The sequence below is a fragment of the Phyllostomus hastatus genome, unplaced genomic scaffold (genome assembly GCF_019186645.2).
Source record: "Phyllostomus hastatus isolate PE091 unplaced genomic scaffold, TTU_PhHast_1.1 phas_contig_38, whole genome shotgun sequence".
Classification (NCBI taxonomy): Eukaryota; Metazoa; Chordata; class Mammalia; order Chiroptera; family Phyllostomidae; genus Phyllostomus; species Phyllostomus hastatus.
This window is the reverse complement of record NW_025333869.1, coordinates 26,364,070-26,378,148: the sequence shown is the minus strand read 5'-3', so window position 1 is coordinate 26,378,148 and position 14,079 is coordinate 26,364,070. Positions and strand designations below refer to the sequence as shown.

At 47.6% G+C, this 14,079-nt stretch overlaps 1 protein-coding gene across 1 annotated transcript in view; it reads right to left on the bottom strand.

Moving 5' to 3' along the window:
- NPFFR1 (neuropeptide FF receptor 1) overlaps positions 1–13,115 on the bottom strand; it is a 40,780-nt gene extending 27,665 nt beyond the window's left edge. Inside the window, 3 exon segments of the mRNA XM_045842445.1 lie at positions 7,390–7,455; positions 7,875–7,906; positions 12,933–13,115. Coding sequence (XP_045698401.1) covers positions 7,390–7,455; positions 7,875–7,906; positions 12,933–13,115 — 281 coding nt within the window.
- Between the last annotated feature and the right edge of the window lie 964 nt (positions 13,116–14,079).

Sequence of the window (14,079 nt, the reverse complement as noted above, 5' to 3'; positions counted from 1 at the left end):
CAGGGTTCCAAAAGAGCAAGAGAAGAGATAGAGGCTTCTTCAGACATAAGCTCCAGAATTTTCTCAGCATCACTTAGGCCAGATTCTGTTGGCCAAGGCAAGTCACGAAGTCAGCCTAGATTCGAGCCAGAGGAGAAACTGTTCCTACCTCTTGAGAGGAGCAGTAGCAACATTACATTGCAAAAGGTATGTGGACACAGGGAAAACAATTTGTAAAGGTTCATTATTATAAAATTGACCACCATCTGCACATTGAATTTTGTTGATGTGGCTCTTCAGTCTCTTTCAGCTTCTAGGTTCTCCTTCTATCTCTTTTGTCCCTTATAATTTACTTGTCATATAAATGACTAGTCATTTGTAGAATTTCTCAGACTGGATTGTGTGCTCCTTCATGATGTCATTTTATGTGTACTACTTTGTCCCCTATAGAGGCTTGATCAGATTGTCTGGTGGTCTCCTTTTTTTTTTAATCTAAGCTTGATTAGTGGGCTCAGGAGATGTCAGCCTGATCCCTCCACTGTCGAGTTCCCCATCAGCTTTTCATCAGTGTTTTCAGCAGCAGCTACTAATGGTTATTGCCTAGACCCCTCACTGCATCTCAAATACAGTCCAGACTCTTTACTGCATGGTCTGGTTCCTGTGGCTGTCTCTCCGGTCTCACCCCCGACACTCTTCATGTTATGTTCTGCCTACCTTGTGATGGCTCCTATGCACTGTTGCTTTTTCCAGCTCCAAGGTCTTTCTCTTCCTATTCCTTCTGCCTCTTCCCTTTATTTATTTATTTACTTACTTACTTAAGAGAGAGAGGGGAGGGAAAAAGAGAGAAATGTCAACTTGTCATTCCACTTATTTATTCATTCATTGGTTGCTTATATGTGCTCAGACCAGGGGTTGAACCCACAACCTTGGCGTATCAGATGATGCTCTATCCAACTGGGCTACCTGGCCAGTGTAAGGTTTTCTTAGACTCCGCCGAGGAAATAAACAGCCAATTTGCCATGGAAACAGGCAGATGAGCTTTATTTTGGAAGTTTGTGCTCCCGGGCAACGTTTTCACCGCCCGTGGAAGGGGCTAAGACCACGGGGGAGAAGGGAAAGGCTGGGAGTTTTACATGGCTCTACTTCGCGTGGGAGCCAAGGATTGGTTCTTGGTGAACAAAGAAGCAACTTAGCATTGGTGGCTCCTGGTCTGATGTCAGTCACCTCTTCTGGGTCAGAGTTCAGTTGCCATATTACTTGTAGTCCAAACGGTGGCCATATTTGTAGTCCAAAATGCTAATTGTAACTAGATTCCAGCTTGTCCTACCCTTCCCATCCTGACAGCCAGGGCCTCTCTTCTCCTTGTTTAGCTCCCAGCTTAAATGTTGTTTTCTCAAAGAAGCCTGACCTTGTTTTCTATTTAAAGTAGGTGCCCCACTATCATCTCTCACAGAATCCTGTTTATTTTTTTCAGTCCATTAATATTTTATTTGTTTTCAGGTTTACTGTTTTCCCACCACCCTGGAAAGTCAGCTTTAGGAGAGCAGGGACCTTCCCCGTCTGGCAGCCTAATAGCCAGCATCCTCATCAGTGCCTGCCCGTAGTGAGTGGTTCAGTAGATGGCTGTTGACTGAGTAAATGCTTGTTTCAAGGGAAAAAGGAAGAAAAGGTGAATGCGGACACCAGGTGAGAGGACCCCCACCCCAAGCCAGCATTGCTGGGGTTGGAAGGCCTTCTCCAGGGTCCTCCCAAGATGCTCATCACAGAGTCTGCTGGGAGCTTCCCCAGGCAGATCAGCCCTGCTGAGCCTCATAGTCAACTCTGAATCAGTCCCCATGACCTCCTGGGGAAATCTGGGGGTGTGGACGGGTGGAGGCAATTGCCAGAAACTGCCTGGCTAGTCTCCAGTCTCTCTGTTCCCCCGACTGCCTTTCATGAGGCCTCAGAGAGTGGCTCAGTGAGCCCATGTGCCGAAGTCCATCTGGGAGTGAGGCTGCCCAGCTCCCAACCCTCGGCTGAGCCTGGGCTTCAGCCTTCACACTGAGGCCAGTCCCCAGCATTGCAGACGGGCCCTTTCTTGAGGAGGAAAAATTCCCTACTTGGCACCTCCCCTGGGCCGGGGGTGCGACAGAGTGGAGGCAGGCAGGCCTCCCGTCCGGCCTGGGCTCCATGCCCACAGCCTGAGACCTCACTACACCTTCCACTTGTCCTTTCTGGGATCTGCCTGGTGCCCTTGTCAGGCTGTGAAAATTTCATCTGCAGAACCCAAATAAGCCACTTCCCCAAATGGGGGAGCTTCCTGGAGGTCCCGGTATATATTGCCTCCAGGGCACTGGAGACCAAGCCTCAGGCCACTGAAAGCTGGAGCCAGAGAGAAGATGGGGATGGGGTGCACTGGTTCTCAACAACCAAATGGATATTCTTAGGCCTCACCCCTGATCTAGGAATCAGAAACCCAGTTACCTCTGTTTTAACGCATCATCCGGGTGACTCTGGTACACGGGCCATTTTGACAGTCACAGAACTGAAGGACCTGGACCAAAGCCTGTGGAGGCTGTGAATACCACAGACTGGGAAGTCCCAGCCCTGCTGTCTGCCTCCTTCCTGATGCCTTCAGACAATGGATGGAATGTTTGTGTTCCTTCAAAATTCCTATGTTGAAACCTAACCCCCAAGGTGACAGTGTTGGGAGGTGGGGCCTTTGGGAGGTGGTTAGGTCCTGAGGGCAGAGCCCTCTGAATGGGATTGGTTCCGAATGAAGGAGGCCTGGGAGGGCTCCCTTTCCTTCTGCGGAGCCTGAACATGAGAAAAGACAGCTGTGTGTGAACCAGGAGGAGGTCCCCCACCAGACACTCAATGTGTTGGCGCCTTGATCTGGGACTTCCCAGCCTCCACAACTGTGAGCAAGAAATTTCTGTTCTTCCCACAGACGTGGGCAACAGTGTGGGGCTGGACTGTGGGAGCGGGGATGGGACGGGCAGAGGAGGGCGAAGGGGGAAACTGGGACAACTGTAATAGAATAACAATAAAAAATGGCTTAAAAACCACATTTCAGTTCTTCATAACACACCAGTCTCTGTGGGTGCTCAGAGTTCTCCTCTTTAAATGGAGACACAGTTTCTGGCCGTGACCTCGGGCAGGCCGTGTCACCTCTCTGGAAACCAGAGTTCGCACTGGTAAAATGAATAAAAATGGACACCGACTGAAAAGGGGGCTGCGGTGAGGAGTCAGTCAGATAATGATGGGAAAAAAGAACTTGGAGAGCGCCGGGTACGTGACACCTGGCAGGTGTCAGCTCAGTAGCAGCAGTACCGACTGTTAAAGTGCACAGTGGATGCGAGCGCAGTATTTTTATGGTACTCAGGCTGGGCCTTCCTGCAGTGCTAGCGTGTGTGAGAGAAAACAAGACTGAAGTGAATGCCCTGAGCTCTGAATCAGTCTGGGTATCTACCCGAGTTCACAGCCCTCACACCAGTGACCTCGTCTAGTTTTTGCTGTCGGCTTGTCTGTCCTGTTACCACTCAGGAGCTCAGCCCCAGCCTAGATACCTGGGGGTCACCATCCAACACCCATTTCCTCAGAGCCTCCTGGGTGAACCCAGCCTGGCGCAGAGGCACTGGGGACCTGCTGCAGGACCCGACACAGGGGGCTGCTGAGAGCACACGGCAGAAAACAGCACACATGGCTAAAAGACATAGGAAATAAAAGGTTCAAGTTCATTTGTAATCAAAGAAATGCAACTTTAATAGAATAGCAGGTGACCTTTGCATCCATCAGATTGTCAGAAATAAAACGTGCCCAGTGAGGGCCCAGTGTGGCTGTGCGCCGTTGGGGGCCCAGGGGGCACAAGGCAGCTCAGCCTTCGACATTGGGCTACATCCACCCAGCGCCTGACAAGGGACCTGACCTCACAGCCGGACATCCCACTTCAGGAGCTGTTCCTGAGGAGCAGAAGGTCTAACGGTGTGGGGAAGTGCGGGCCATGGATAGTCATGGTTACAAAATAGTGGGTATGTGCCTCATAAATCTGCATTCTGTATGAAGTGTGTACATGTGTGTGTACTCAAAGGACAAAATAGAAGTGTTTGCCCACAGGGGTGTTTCCTTTTTATTAACTTGCACTTCAGCCTTTCTAATCAGAAGGAAGTTCTGATAAATGTGATTTAAAAGCTGACAATGTTGGTGGTTCTAAACTCTGACTCATATCAAAATCACATGGCTTTGCCCTGGCCAGTGTGGCTCAGTGGTTGAGCATTACCCAGTAACTGCAAGGTTTCAGGTTTGATTCCAGCTCAGGGCACATATCTGGGCTGCAGGTCCTCTCCCCCAGTTCAGACGCATACAATCCGAGGTCCCAGCGCAGATCCCGGGTCTGGGGGCACATGAGGGCAATCAATTGATGCTTTTCTTACATCAGTATTTCTCTCTCTCCCTTCCTCTTTCTCTCTAAAAAAGCAAAATGAAAGTGTACTCAGGTGAGGATTAAAAAAATCACATGGCTTTTAATAACACAGAATACAACACCCCCCACAGACACTGAATGAGAGTTTCTTGGGGTGGGGTGCAGGCACTGGTGCTTCTCTTAAAAGCTCCCCTGGTGATTTCCAGGTATAGGCAGATTCAAGAACCACTTAATTATCCAGTCCCTGACCTCCAGGAACTTACAGTTGGGTTTAGTGATACTTAATATTTTAGGGGTCACCAAACTCTTTGAGATCCTGATACATTTGAATCCATTTCACAGATGCTTTCCAAGAGTCTGTACTGAAATGGTCTCTTTCTACATATAATTGACAGTCTTTAAAAGCTGCAGATCCTCTCTCAAAAGTGCACTGTATGTTTTTCACACACTCTCAGAGAAAGAGTGGGCATTTATTTGGGTTGCGGCCCACCTTGCACCCATGACCACTTCTTCCAGCACCGTGATTTTCCCTTGGGGAGTTGGCTCTTCTCATTGCACGCCACTCTCCAGAGACTGTCAGTCATGGGGCTGCACCCAACCCTGCCCAAAGGGTGGACACCTGTTCTCTGCTGCTTCGGATTTGACTCTGGTCCTAGTAACACAGCTTTCCTTCCACTGGATGACCTACCCATCCTCTCCCAGCAAATTCCCCTTGTTGGTCAAGTTAGTCAGAGCCACTTTCTGTTACTTGTAACTCAGTGTCTTCACTAAAACAAGGGGGCTAAAGTAGATCATTTTTGGGCCTCCTGAGGGTCTGCAGGGTCCAGTTCAGAGCCCCAGGAAGAGGTGTAAGAGGCAGGGACAGCACCATAGAGCCCCAAGATTCCTGTGCCCCAGGTGAGGAATTTGCCCTCTTTCTGTTGGCTCTAGGAGGACATGTATTCTGCAGAGACAGTGCTGGTACAGATGGGAAAGGAGGCAGAAGACAAGGCCTTGAGAGTAGGCCCAATAGCGGTCACTTCAGAACCTGCATCGAAGATGGTCTTGCCCATGGACATGGGCAAGTGTGGTGATTAGCTGTGGGAATGTGAGGTGGACTGGGCAGAGGACGGCAAAGAGGGGAAAACTGGGACATCTGTAACATAACAAAAATCTTTTTTAAAAGATGGTCTTGGAGGAGGCAACTTAATTTGAAGGAGATGCTTGGGAACCTATCTTAATGCTGCTTTTGTACAGTCTTTGCAGAGTTGATTAGTTTCAGGTGGCTTGGGGACTGATGATGGGTACCCTGATTCCCCTTGCAGCTGTTGGTAATCCTATGTGAACTGGGAGATCCACTGAATAACTGTCCTTGGCTTTCAGACATGGATGGCCTGGATTCTTCACCTCCCTACTGCACGGAGTTGTTGCTAGGCTCAGTGGATATCAGAGAAAATTATAAAGAGCCTCAAAGATACAACAAGTGCTTGTTGGCAGAATTAGCATCTGCCAGGCAGCCACAGGGGACAGAAGGGTCACAGTGAGGTTCCGATACATTGGGGTTTGTTCCCAAGGAAGCCGGTCTGGGAAAAGACCTGCGTAGGGGCTGCTCAGGAGAGTAAAAGGTGAGTGCGCAGGAGGACCCCTGCTGCAGGAGGTCCCCTGCTGCAGGACGTTTCCTGAGACCAGAGACCTCTCTTCTGCCCCTTCTTGGCTATGAGCTACAGTCTGCCCCACTGCAGGCACCCCATGCCAGCAACATGGATTTGAAAAGCCCAGTTCCTTCTTGGTGAGTAAGAGCAGGCGGGCCTTCCCACAGTCCTTTGGGCTGGCCAAGGCCAAAGGCTGAGGGCTGAGGAGTTCCTGGAACAGCCAACAGGAGCTCCAAACAGGCCTGTTCTTGCACATTCCCTTCCCCAACTCTGAAACCTTCCCATTTGTCTTCATTCCCTCCAGTGGGTCTCTGGTTTTCTGTTTTACCCACCAAAACCTGTATTCAGGAAAGGTTCTCATGCAAGTCACCTACCTCTCAGTGAAAACTGAAGTTGTGGATTGCTCTCTACTCACATGGTAAACTGGTATTCTTAGCACATTTAAAGGAATCCCAGGCCTTAGAAAATAGGGGTAGTAGAAGAGATTTAAGGGGAGAGGGGGAAGGGGGAGGGATTTTCTCTCTTGCTCTAGGTGAGGCTAAGCATAACCCCTTGGGGTCCCTTTCTGGGTTCTAGCACTGTCTGCTTCCTTGGGGCCCACCCACAGCACTGGGCACATTCAGTTTCCTACTTTGTGTGTAGAAAATTGTTTTCTTCCACTGAGCTAGAAATGCGGTAGTGGCAGAAGCCATGCCTAATTTGGCTCAGAATGTCCCCCATTGTCTGCACAGGGCCTAGAACAAATCGATGATTAGTGAATGTTGGCAGTTGGTCCTGAAGGTAAGGAATTTTCGTCTAAGCATTGCTTTAGTCATCTTCCATAGGCTCTGATATATACTGTTTTCATTATTGTTGAAGTACTTTTAAATGGCATCAAACTAGAAGTACAGATTGGTAGTTACAAAATAATCATGGGGATGGAAAGTACAGCATAGGAAATACACTCGATACTTTTGTACTCACTGGGCATGGTGTCAGCTGGCTACTGGAAATATCCAGGGAATACTTTGTAAAGTACATGATGTCTAACCACTAATACAAAATATTGAATGCAAAGTATAATTGAAAAAAATTTATTAAACAAAAAAACCCCATCTCTGACCAAAAAAAGGAAAATTATTTTTATTTTGCAGATAGTAAAATCAAGGCTCAAAGACAAAGGGACTTGCTGTTAGACCACAAAGGGCAGCTTCACTGGGCTCCAAGATGCAGCTCCGCCACATCAGCCATGTGGCTTAGTCTGAGCTTGGGCCCCTGCTCAGGCCCTGCCACCTCCAACCATTTTCTGGTCTTCTCTGGGTATCATTGGGTCACCTATGAAAACCTCCAGCGTCCGTTTGCAGTGACTAGAGATCCTTCATGTGAGGGGAGCCTTACCTTTCCAGGGAGGCTCCAGCTACAAAGTTGACGCCACAGACACTGCCTGTGCCATCTGAAACCTTCCTAAAGAGGCAGGCACATGGTGGCCAGAGGCAAAGCCATGCTGCTCAGGGCTCAACCAAGAAGTAAGGGAAGTGAATACCTAGCTCCTTTGGAACCACTCTTCCCCCCACCACTGCTTCCCAACCAGGCATCACTACCTAGAGTCTCAGCGTATTAGCTCCAAGCTATTCAGGTCTCGGTCTCCCCCTTCCTAGCAGGATCTTCTTTTAACTTGTTCACGTGGACGAGGAAATGACTCATAACAACTTAAAGTGCTATGTCTGATTTTGGCATTTGCATTTTTTTTGGCAGATTGCAAGGAAAGATTTAATTATGAATCTCAGTTAACTATTTACCAAAGGACACACACAGGAGAGAGACCTTTTAAGGGCTGGTTTTGCCTCAAGAGGTTTATTCAACCTTCGGATCTCCAAGCTCACCAGAGAATCCGCACTGGTGAGAAGCTGTCCAGCTGCAAGATCTGTCAGAGGTCGTTCACCCACGACTCCACAATGCGCGGTCATGAGAAGGTCCACACGAAGGAGAAGCCTTGTCCATGTGAAGTCTGTCACAAAAGTTTCAGCCACAAAGGGAACCTCAACATCTGTCTGTGTGCCCACACCAGCCTCAGGCCCCACTGCTGACACGAGTGTGACCAGGCCTTCTGTCAGCTGCGGCCTTTTAAACGTCACCAAAAACACATCCGAACACGACTTACCAATGATTCCAACTCCCTTCTGCCTGAGAAGGAAATTTGTCACTTGTGTTGCAAAAACTGATGTATGGCAGGTTAAACACGTACAAGGTTTCTGGAACACAATGGGGCTTCTATACATTGGAAGTAAGATCCTTGAATAAGTATAGATCTTCCTTATTGGTTTCCTTTTTCTGTTTCATCATAACCTACTGTTTTCTTACTCATAGGGTTTTTTTTGTTTGTTTATGATGCTATCATTCTTCCAACAAAATGAGAGTCATTAATTGTTTCAATAAGTATTTCATGGTTTAACTGTAATCTCTTATATGTCCTCCTGTTATACTTTATTTCATTGTAGAATAGGGTGATCCCAGCAGGGTGGCCAGATTTACCACAGAATACTCAGGGAAGTGTCCATTTCTGCTTAACACTGTTCCCCACACCTGGACCCTGACTTGACAGAGTGAGAATTTAGAAGGAGGCTGAGTGGGTCTTGTGTGGCAAAACTCCAATTACTCCCGCTTCTAGCCATAGCCCCCAACCTGCTGCATCTGTTACAGTAGAGACCGGGATCGACCCTGAATAATATACAAGACTCCCCTTTTTCTCCAGGGGTTCCTCCCCACTTACTGGGTTCATTTTGCCTGCTGCCTGAGGAAAGACGTCTCTTAATACCAGAGATCAGTGAAAAGGAAAGGAACTTATTTTTACTTGAAATAATACAAACAGAAGTTCCCCACAAATGCACATGGTCCTCCCGGCACCATGTGGGAAAAGGGGGCACTTCCAAAGCCTCATGGTCCTGACTCTCACCCAAGCCGAGTGGTCCTAAACAGCCACGTGGTCCCAAAAAGGGACGCCCAATGGCTGCTGTGCCTCCATTTAAATCCTAGCGCCAATCTTCCTCTGCAGCCCCATTTCCAGCTCCTCCCACAATTGGCCATAGCTGCCAGCATTCTGGGGAGGTGTGGCCCTGTGGTGTAGAGCCAGTTATCTCCAAGCTCTCCTGGACCCTATTACAAATCCCTGTTTGGGGCTCCCCTCTTGGCTGCACCCTGTTACACATTCCTCCTTTCAGATATACAACCCCTTTATAATCATATAAAGGACAATGGACGAAGGTCTCATCTTCTTGTAACTACTTCCGGCTGAACATGGATGCTGTTCTATCCACCCATGGGTCAGGGGTGCCCTGAAGGGGAGGGTGCAGCACGGAGGGAGTCCTTCCTGTAAGGGGAAGGACCTTACAGAATCCTGGTCAGTTGGCTGTCACCAGGAAGTCGCAGGATCGATGTCCAAAGGCTGGCATAACTGGACCATTGGCATCCTGGTTGTATTCTGGAGGTGACAGATTTGGAAAAAGTTGGAAGCACAATTAAATCATAACTACTAAATGACAAAGGCAGGGGCTTAGGTAAAGAATGGCTTATCTGGAGGAAGGTGTGCAAGGTATGCTACACCTATCCAAAACCCTTGTGGCCCGCTATACCTCACTCAGGCTGTAGGGTATATATTAAGATTTCTCTCCTTTCAGATTTCTGGGCCCTTTCTGTCCAAGCCTTTAGGACAGAAAAGGGAAAAGCAGTTCTAAAATGAAGCCCACAGACCACCCCAACCCAACCACTTAGTTCAGTCAAACCGTTGAGTCTCAGCAGGCGATGATGAAGATGGGCTCCTTAAGTGAGGCCTATATTGCAACCAATCACTCAGGTAATGAGGTCCTAGGCATACAGCCTATGAAAACAGAAGGAAGAACATGCTAATTTACACAAAAATTCCCAAGTCAGTCTCTGTGCCTGTGAGACTGTCGTTTGGGAAGACATCTTGTTACAAGGCCCTTGCTGCAATGACATCTAACAGTAGCAATCTGACAGGTCCTTAGTGCCTGTAAATGAAAAAACTAACTTTCAAGACAGTCAGTTATGCCATTTCTGATGTCCAATACTGAGTGTTGTGATTTTCCTCAAACCACAATTTTTCTTCCCAACATCACCCTCATTATTAAAGCGACTACTTTTAGTCCAGCTTCTAATTTTTACTGTTTGTTTGCATAAACACACCAAGGACAGCCTGGATCACCTATGATCTTTATGTCCACTTTACTGGAACGCACACAGGGAACCTTTAGGTTGACTTTTCAATCCGCCCCTCGGGGCACCGTAGCAGAGCCACACACCTGCCATCTGGCTTCACCTGTACCAGTTGTTTCACTAAAATCCTCAAGGCTTCCATTCTGCCTACAGGTTCCTTTTTAGCCATCTTTCAGGAAAGCAACCTTCGTCCCTTCCCTGGAAAGACTGCCAGGAACTGCATAGCCAACTGAGGTATCAGGCTTTTTCTCCTGGGCTTTCACTAGCTTCTCAAATCAACCCCAGTTCCTCAGGGCTTTCTGCTGATGACCAGAACCCAGACATGCCTCTTTCAGGTGTGACATTCCAGTTAAAATTTCAATTAGCAAATCACCATTGATGACTGGTCTTAATAGATTTATGCAAAGAAACGTATGTAATGCCAAATTTTGGAGGGATCAGGTAGGGAGAAAAGTAGTAAATGCAAAGGAAAACCCTTTTTCTTCTGATAACCTTCTTACACTTACATACCTTACACTTTTCCTTGTTTATTTTCCTACAGGGTGGGAAGTTTTAACCTTCCCTGGGATCCTCAATTTCCTTTTCAGAGCAGATACAGATCAAAACAGAACAGTACACAGACAGAGGCACTCCTTTGTACCAGCGCGTCCCACTGGTGCCTCCGAAGAGACATGCTCCTTCACCTCAGGCTGAAGCACTCATCAGCCCTGAATGACTCTGCCTGGGTCCTGAGTGGAAAGACATTCTTGCCAACCAGTTACAGGCAACCTTTTCTAGGTCTTACAGATGACCTTAACTAGGTCTTCAGAAGACAGGATTTCTGATCAGAAACAACCAAATTGAAACCACATTCCCATAAAACCAGAAGACAAGTAGTTGAGGTTTCCTTTCCTCCAGGTTTAAAATTTTCACCTTTCCTACATAGTTTTACCCATACAGATTTAACCATAATTCATTGTAATCCCTGTGTCTTTCCCACATTGGGAAGGACTATACTTAAACTTCGTACTTAAATTCAGTATGTGCCAGCCAAAGGTCCCTAGCTTTATAAACACCTGCATGAAATAACAAACACTGTCACCCTGTATTGGGGTTTGCTGTCCTTTTTTGGAAGAGTAATTTCAAACCTTCCTCCAGAGTGCAGGTCCAGCTTTCCCTTTCCTCCTCAGTTGCAACAGTAGGGTCTGCATCTCCCTTAATTGGTGCTCGTTTTACCTGTGTGTAAATTAATTTAATCCAGGGCTTAATTCCCATCAGCTTCAGGGAGGAATGCGTTGTCAACAAGACATCGTAGGGACCAGTCCACTGTTCAGACAGCTGCCATTCAGGGCCTTGAGTCTTCCAGGTATTTAGTAGGACTCAGTTTCCGGGCTGGAATGGGTGCAGAGGCTCGTCAGAGGGGTAAACAGACCTGTAATTAGCAAGCTTGTGCAAAATGGTTCGCGTTTGTCCTAAATGTTGTACATATTTAATTTTTCTCATGCTCCAAATCTAGGAGTGGTATACCTAAAACAAATTCGGAGGGGTTTACCATAAACTGTTTCAAAAGAGCTCAGTTTAAGCCCACTTCTGGGTGCCACTCTGATTTGGAGCAAAGCAATGGGGAGTGCCTGGTCTCATTTTAAATGTGTTTCCTGGCGTATTTTTGCCGAGGTCTTCTTTATGGTGTGATTCATTTTCTCAGTCTTTGCTGTGGACTGAGGTCTCCAAGATGCATGCAATTTCCATTGTATTTGCAATGCTTGTCTGACCTTCTGGGAGATTTCTGAAGTAAACAATGGTCCATTGTTGCTTTGAATGCTTTGGGGAAGTCTAAACCTGGGAATTATTTCTGTAAGCAACAGCTTTGCCACCTGAGTTGCCTTTTCAGTTCTGGTGGGGTATGCTTCTACCCACCCAGAAAAAGTATTTACGAAGACCAACAAGAATCTGAAATTTCCCTTCATTTTAGGAATTTGTGTGAAATCCACCTGCCAGTCCTCAAATGGGCACATCCCTTTGTATTGTACTCCCTTTTCTGTGGGGACACGCGCTGTCTTAGGATTGTTTCTGGCACATATCTGATAGGCTTGGCTGATCCTGTGGACAGTCCTTTGCAAATAAGAGCCTTTCAGATGTGGTCTAATGAAGTCCATTAGAGCATCCCTTCCACAGTGGGTCCTTTCATGTAGGTGCTTGAGGACGGGATACACTAGAGCCTCAGGGAGTAAAATCATACCATGGGTGTAGATCCTCCACATAGAATTGGTATCAGTGTTACTAAATCCCCATTCATGGGCCCGCTCCTCATCCTGTTCTGTGTAATGAGGTTTAAACTCTGACAAGTCCAGATGGGGAACCAGGGCCGCTAGGCGTGGCAACTCCTTGGCTGCCTGTCTTGCTGCTTTGTCAGCAGCTTGGTTTCCCTGACTGGTTTGGGAACCATCCCTCTGGTGTCCTGGGCAGTGCATTATAGGAACCTGGTTCAGTACATTCACTGCCTCCAGCAACTGTAAAATCACCTCCGCATGTTTAACATTCTTGTTCCCTGAGGTTAAAAGTCCTCTCTCCTTCCATATTGCTCCATGGGCATGGACTACCATGAAGGCATACTTGGAATTGGTATATATGTTAACTTTCTTTCCTCAAGACAGCAGTAAGGCTCTAGTAAGGGCTATTAGTTTAGCCTTTTGCGCTGAGGTTCCTGGCATAAGGGCTTCAGCTTCTATTACCTTGTCTGCAGTGGCCACCATATACCCCACTCGTCGCTGGCCATTGTCCATGAAGCTGCTCCCATCTGTATATAGCTCCCAGTCCGGCGACGCCAGCAGCTCCTCCATCATATCTGGCCTGCTAGAATAAACTTGGTCAATTATTTCCAAGCAGTCATGCTCAAGTGCAGAGTCCCCCTCCATGTCTGGGAGTAGGGTGGCTGGGTTTAGGGTTGTGGTGGTCTGCAAGGTAACATTTGGATTGTCTAGCAAAATTGCCTGGTATTTCCCCATACACCCTGCCATCAGCCAATATCCTCCTCTGTTCTAGCAGAGTCAGAACCTGATGTGGCACCAACACTGTAGTAGGCTGTCCCAAGGTAAACTTCTCAGCATCCTGTAAGATGTCACAGGTGGCTACTACTGCCCAGAGGCACGGTGGCCATCCTTTTGTTGTGTGATCCAGCTTCCTTGAGAGATAGGCTATGGGTGGGGTGGAGGGGGGGGTATTTCCCAGGGTCTGGGTTAGCACCCCCCGTCCTATCCCCTGCCTTTCATGAATGTACAATTTGAAAGGCTTCTGTAAGTCCGGCAGTCCTAACGCAGGGGCCAAAGCTAGCTTCTCCTTCAAAGTATCTGTAAGGTTTTCTTAGACCCCGCCGAGGAAATAAACAGCCAATTTGCCATGGAAACAGGCAGCTGAGCTTTATTTTGGAAGTTTGTGCTCCCGGGCAACGTTTTCTCCGCCCAAAGAAAGGGCTAAGAAAAAACCTTGCGGGAGAAGGGAAAGGGTGGGAGTTTTATATGGCTTGACTTCATGTGGGAGCCAAGGATTGGTTCTTGGTGAACAAAGAAGCAACATATCATTGGTGGCTCCTGGTCTGATGTCAGTCACCTCTTCTGGGTCAGAGTTCAGTTGCCATATTACTTGTAGTCCAAACGGTGGCCATATTTGTAGTCTAAAATGCTAATTGTAACTAGGTTCCCAATTGTCCTACCCCGCCCACCTGACAGTACAAATGCCACCTGATAGTCCCCTGTCCATTTAAGGGGTTCAGAGTCCAGTCCTTTTAGGGAATTACACAGTGGCTTTTCTATGAGTCCAAAGTTTGGAATCCAAATCCAACAAAACCCTGTAATTCCCAAGAACCCACAAAGCTGCCTTCGA